At 48.2% G+C, this 6,204-nt stretch overlaps 1 protein-coding gene across 1 annotated transcript in view; it reads right to left on the bottom strand.

Moving 5' to 3' along the window:
• Positions 1-762: 762 nt before the first annotated feature.
• The window catches only part of mmp16b (matrix metallopeptidase 16b (membrane-inserted)), a 45,372-nt gene continuing 39,930 nt past the window's right edge, over positions 763-6,204 (bottom strand). The window contains exons 8-10 of the mRNA XM_061255630.1: positions 3,571-3,721; positions 2,396-2,511; positions 763-1,170 (exon numbers count right to left, since the gene is read on the bottom strand). Of these exons, the coding sequence (XP_061111614.1) occupies positions 836-1,170; positions 2,396-2,511; positions 3,571-3,721 (602 nt within the window). The 3' untranslated portion in view covers positions 763-835. The remainder of the gene's footprint in view (positions 1,171-2,395; positions 2,512-3,570; positions 3,722-6,204) is intronic.

Genomic DNA, 6,204 nt, shown 5'->3' with positions numbered 1-6,204 from the left:
AACAGCGTCTATGAATCAGCCTCTACGGAAGGGACACAGCCACATTCAGCGCCTGTCCAACCGCACCGGCTCACCGGAAGAAAAAGACGAAGCGGCAAAACGAGAAGAGAGATAAATAAAAAACACAATCAATAATTAAGGCGGCTAAAAAAATATATTGCAGAGAACTTTGGCCCCTGTATTGAGACAGACTGACAGAACAGTCAAAGTCCTTGACCCCAATCACCGCAAAGGATCAAGAGCGGAAAGAATGAGACGGCAATCAATGAATCTAAATTAAAAACATACAAAATAATAAAATCTTCTTTGGAGAGGAATGAATTATTTGGTTAGGGTATATGAATCTAAAGAAGTAAGATTAATAACAGGGTGAAAAATAAAACAACTAATGGACAAAGGAATGATTAAATAATTGGTTAATAATTGCTAACTAGCACTTTTAGCTAGCGCGTTTTTGAACGTGCACAAGCACAAGACCCGGGTGCTGGAAGGCTTCGTCCAGCTGACAGGAAGTCCTCACACGTCAATGGGGCGGGACGCCACAGTGCGTTGTTCAACCCTTACCCCATTCCCCCCTGCACAGCTGCACTGCCCACCATTCGGGAAGGGGGGGTAATTACTAATTACCCTCTCCCATCTTGGAGGGGAAGGGGGTGTTTTGGGGGGGTGAGGAGGCAGAGACAAATGCCAGCGCAACCCCTCCTTTCAAAACGGAGATGGGGGGTGGGGTGGGGGGGTGGGGGGTGTAGGGTGAGAGGTCAAGACGGAACACGCCCGCAGTCCGCGAGGCCTGGTTGTATTTGGGGAGGAGGAGGAGGGGGGGGGGGAGGTGAGCTCAGACCCACTCCTGCATGGAGCGTTTGCAGTAGAGCAGGTGCTGGGAGGTGCCCATGCGTCTGAACTGGAGCACCGTGTACACCAGCACCAGCAGACACAGCGCCAGGATGCAGGGGATGACGATGGCCACGGCCTTCACCGTGCCCGCCGTGTTGTCCAGCTTGATGACGATGTCCACGTCCTCCTCGGCCGGCCTCCAGTCCCGCTCGGGGTCCTGGAACTCGTCGCAGCCCATGAAGTCCTTCAGGATGGACCGGGGGTAGCCCGGCTCCACGCGCAGCTTCTGGTTGTTGAACTTCCAGTACTCTTTGCCCTTGTAGAAGTACGTGAAACCTGCAGGGGTATCGGGGGGGGGGGGAAACGAACAAAGCCGCAGTCAGAATCTTCACTCCGCTTAGCTACGTCCGCCATTAACATTTTTCCTTTTTTTTATTTATTTACCAATTATGATGAAATGGATGGATGACATTGATACAGTGTGTAAAACAGTAAGCTGATGCATTATACAGGCGAATAATATTTATAGTTTATGCAAATTTCCAGTGCTTTTACCGGTGCCTGTCCATAATTTCAATGCTTGTCCCCGTATAATGTAATATAATGTAATTTACTCTGAGATGTTTTTAATGCTCTGCTCTTATGTAAATGTGTTGCGCACATAAAAGTGTGTGTGTGTGAGTGCGTGTATATATTTCTCTCAAACCGACGCCTGTATTAAAACACATCTTTCGGCGGTGTGAATGAAGGTAACGGTGACGGAGCGGCTACGGACAGCGACACCGTCTGGACCGGCAGCAACGCACGTTTAAACCGGACACGTGGTCGCCTGGCAACACCCCGCCACCCTTCACGCACGGATGACCGCGACCGCCGCCAAAACCGTGATCTCAGCGCGCCCGGGGGGGACGAGAGAAAGCACGCGACGCCCCGCCTCTCTCCACCTGTCCGTCTCCACCGCCAGGGGGGACGTCAACGCCCCTGCCCTCAAACACCCGTCTCCTCATCCTCCCCCCGTGACCGGCGCCGTCCAATGGGAGCGCCTCTCCGGCCCCGCAGACCACGCCCGCTGTTCCGTCTCCCTCAAGGACGCCAGATTGGCCCCTGAGAACGGGCCTCAATGTCCACTTCCTGACAATCTGTCTGACCTAGTACACTCTGTTCCCCTTGCGAATTTCGTTTAAACACTCAATTAATTAATGAACTAACCTCAGCAAAAAAAATGCAGGGTCATACCCAATCTGGCATTCATGACTTGAGGAAGTAATGACTATAACCCATATTTATGGGCTATAAAGTCGACAGTTATCGGTGTATGTAAATTAGTCAATAATTGTGATTGTTGAGCTTTAGCTTCTTGGTGATTAGAGCGATGTCCTACAGTGCCGTATAATACAGCTATTCAGCGTGCCTTAAAATAAACGAGGCTTCCAGTTTAGATTAATGTGAGCGCGATGGGAAACTACGCAAGGAAACAAAGAGTACATAAAATGTGTGGTTAATGTCCCCTTTTCCCCACGGTCCGGGGGTGATTTCTCGGCGTGAGTTTTGAGTTTCGTACCGTTGGCTTTGTCCACGAAAGCCCCTTGAGGAGAGTCGGGGACCCCCTTCCACACGGTGATGGGTTTGGGGTACCCCGGGTCCATGGTCCTCATGTCCTCGTTGTACCTCCAGTACCTACAAAACCCCAGAAGAAGAAAAAAAGTACAATTAAGGCGTCTATCCTTCAGTTTTGCGTCTATGTTTCAGTTTTGGCAACTCTCACACTCACACGCTATTATTTGTAAAACAAGGGCTCTTTATTTTTATCCAGCAGCAACGTATTTTGGAGAAATAAGACTGCCATCTCACACGGTAATACTGAGCAACATATCAAACTTAATTATAAATATAAACTCTATAACCTTAAAGTATGCATTTGAGTATTTGAGTACTTGGGCAGTTTGTATAATCTCACCTGACACCACCAGTGGAAAATAGCATACAGTGGAGTAATTACAGAATGCAAACACTGAACTGATATTGCTACAAAAACGCCATCATAAAAAGGAATCAAATACTGACACTTTAATATCCTCGACTGTGTGCTTAATATCCTCTGCTAACAGGAGTGAAAATATGGGCGATAAGCAGTGTGGGGCTGTCATCCTCAACAGCACACACAAGGGTGACATCATCCCCCACACACACAGAGCAGTGAGATCATCTTGCATGAGCGCACGCAGATGTCATGGCAACTTGTGCTCTTAATGATTTCATTATCGCCATCATTTACACACTGAAATTGTGCTGTGGTCTCGTCTGCAGGCGAGCGGGTGTTGGCGTATAATTGAATAATGGAAAAATTAAGAATTTGGAATAAAATCCAAAAACAGCTCTCTGAAAACAGCCCCCCTAAAGAACTGAAATAACACTAAACAAAGGAAACTGATATCATCATCCACAAGCACACGCAATCCAGTGTTGCCATCGGCTGAATGCACACACAAAGCAATGCCATCATCCACAAACACACATAGCACAGTGATGTCATCATTCACAAACACACGCAGCTCAGTGATGCCATCATCCACAAACACATGCAGCACAGTGATGTCATCAACCGCAAACACACGCAGCACAGTGATGTCATCATGCACAACTAAATGCAGTGCGGTGATGTCATCGGTGAGGTCAGACAGAAGGGAGGAGCCAGCGGGAGGCTGGAGGATGGGGATTGGCCAAGCCAGGACTCACCAGTCCCCTTTGAAGAAGTAGGTCTTGGCCACGTCCTCCCACCACACGGCGGTCTCGATGCTCTGCGTCGGCATTCCGCTCCCGAACATGGAGATGTCCTGGGGGTAGGTGGGCTGCAGCGTGGTGTCTTTGAACACCCAAAACCTGCTCCCTGCAAAGCACAGCCACAACAACCCGGTTTAGACCACAGGGTCTCTCCAACCCCCGTTTATATATCACACAAAGAGAAACGAGCTCTGAGATGCCCAAAACCTTCTCCCTGCAAAGCACAGCCACAACAACCCGGTTTAGACCACAGGACCTCTCCAACCCCCATTTATTTATCACGCAAAGAGAAACCAGCTCTGAGACACCCAAAACCTGCTCCCTGCAAAGCACAGCCACAACAACCCGGTTTAGACCACAGGGCCTCTCCAACCCCCATTTATTTATCACGCAAAGAGAAACCAGCTCTGAGACACCCAAAACCTGCTCTCTGCAAAGCACAGCCACAACAACCCGGTTCAGACCACAGAGCCTCTCCAACCCCCGTTTATTTATCACACAAAGAGAAACCAGCTGTGAGGGTGGGGGCAAGCAGGACAGACAGGGAAAGAGGACCTTGATAATGATCTGAAATGGGTTGGGGGGGGGGAGCCATTGGAATGGCATCTATTCTCTGTAAAAAAGAAAAAAAAAACACAGCCACAACAACTGTCACACCATGAAAGGACTTTAAATGAGTCCCGAATAGATTCCATTCCAATTGCCTTTCCACTGAGGCATCAGAAATGCATGAGGCTCATCAGGGCCCCAGAAACAGACAACGTGTCAAAGCGGAACGGCACGGCCTCCGCAGCCCCTTGCCTACGATTACGGCTGCCATTCACCCCCGAACGAGCGGGCTCCCGTTCCTTTCGGAGAACCGTTGTTTCCGGAAAACCGAAGCCAATTTCACAGGCAGCTCCGCTGTGCGCGTTTCATCCCCAGAAATAACCGGCAGCTATCTCCAGTGATAGGCACCGATGCTCCGTGCCTTTTAAACAGCCATTTCTAAATGTCACAATATCGCAGTTACCTGAGCCGCCTGAAAACTGCTGTTGTGCGCGATGGAGCGGGGGTGGGGGTGGGGGGTCGGGTGACTGAAACACCAGGCCTGCTCCCGTGTTTTTGCAGAGTTTCTACAGAGCTGACCCTAAGACTTCTGGGTACGTTTGATCCTTTTGATGTGATGATGTGCTTCGTACAGACAACTTAAATCCTCGAGGGTCATAGTGTTTTTCAGTGCGCTTCAGAACTCAAGTGCTTAATTAACATCATTGAGTGTTATTTGCAGTTAAGGGCAAACTGTATAATTTTTTTATACAATATTGCATTACTGTATATCCGACCTTGACAGAAAAACACATCACACTGTGCCCACACAGCAAATGCCAAAAGTCACTAAAGCACTGAAATCAGAGGGCCTAAGTTGCTTTAGCTGGAAGGATCTCGAACAAGGTCTAGAAAAACAGATGGAAGACAAAGCTTTTTAATTCCATCCTCACATTTCAGCATGTGGCCTATCTGCCAACGTAACCCACGTCCCATCACGACGGGAAGTCTTTCTAAGAGGCAGGCAAATGGGGTGGAAAAGCACTCATTCCGTCACTGGTGATTTTAAACAGGAGCAGGAGAGTGAGGAGGAGAAGGCAAGTGAGTATGAGACAGGCCTGGGTGAAAGACCTTATTTTTTGGATTCAAATACTTTTCTATGCTCGGCTGATCTTGACTGGAAGCCACGGTTTGCAGTTTTCCACAGTATTTCATAGGTTTCAATACATCAGGCAAGGTCAGTAAAGCAAAGAGAAGTATTTGAATCCGAAACAACTATGTTTTTGACCCAGGTCGGCTAGGAGAGTGAGGAGGAGCAGGAGAGTGAGCAGGAAAGTGTGCGTGGAGGACTGGTTTCTGCCTGGGGCTAATCGTCCTGCTCATGGATATCTAATCATCCATCAATGCCAGGGCTTTCCACAAGGGCATCACAGAGGGTGAGGGTGTTATCCTTAGCCTTTCTTTTTGAGTAAACAATTCGGCAGTTAAAAGAAAAAAGAAAAGAAAAAGCACAATGAGCACAGTGAAGATATTGTGCTGGTAGATCAAAACGCCTGCTTTTGTTTTGAATTCATTCTTTTAAAAGGAAATACAAATATGACTCTCCGGACTCAACCTCTTTTCTTTAATCTGTGGTTTGGGTCCGATGTGCTTCTCCATCATGCGTTGGAGCAGGCGAGACAGGCGTTCACTGCTCTTTATAGTGATGCTGTTGCAGAGATGGGACACCTGCATAGCTGTGTGAAATTTGAAGCGGTTTTGATCAAAAGATGGAGCCTACTATAGGAGCCATGATATGACATGGCTCTCTGAGAAAAAGAGAGAATGTCCTGTGCTTAATTAAAACTGTTTGTCTCTTTTGCCCATTCATATTTTAGGAGATTTAATTGGGAGTGTGAGACTGTGTTCGGGGATCAAAGGCGAGCATTCGTGGTCTGTCACGCTCTTGTTGTGCTCTGTGACTTTGCAAGGAGAGAATCTTACAAATATTCTGTTGAGCAGCCACTACCATCACGAGGCCATCGCCTAAAGCCACAAAGCCAAGCTGCTTCTCTCTCTCTC

This window comes from Conger conger, chromosome 9 (genome assembly GCF_963514075.1).
Source record: "Conger conger chromosome 9, fConCon1.1, whole genome shotgun sequence".
Taxonomy (NCBI): Eukaryota; Metazoa; Chordata; class Actinopteri; order Anguilliformes; family Congridae; genus Conger; species Conger conger.
Note: the sequence above shows the minus strand (reverse complement) of the source record. Positions and strands in the feature narration are given on the sequence as shown.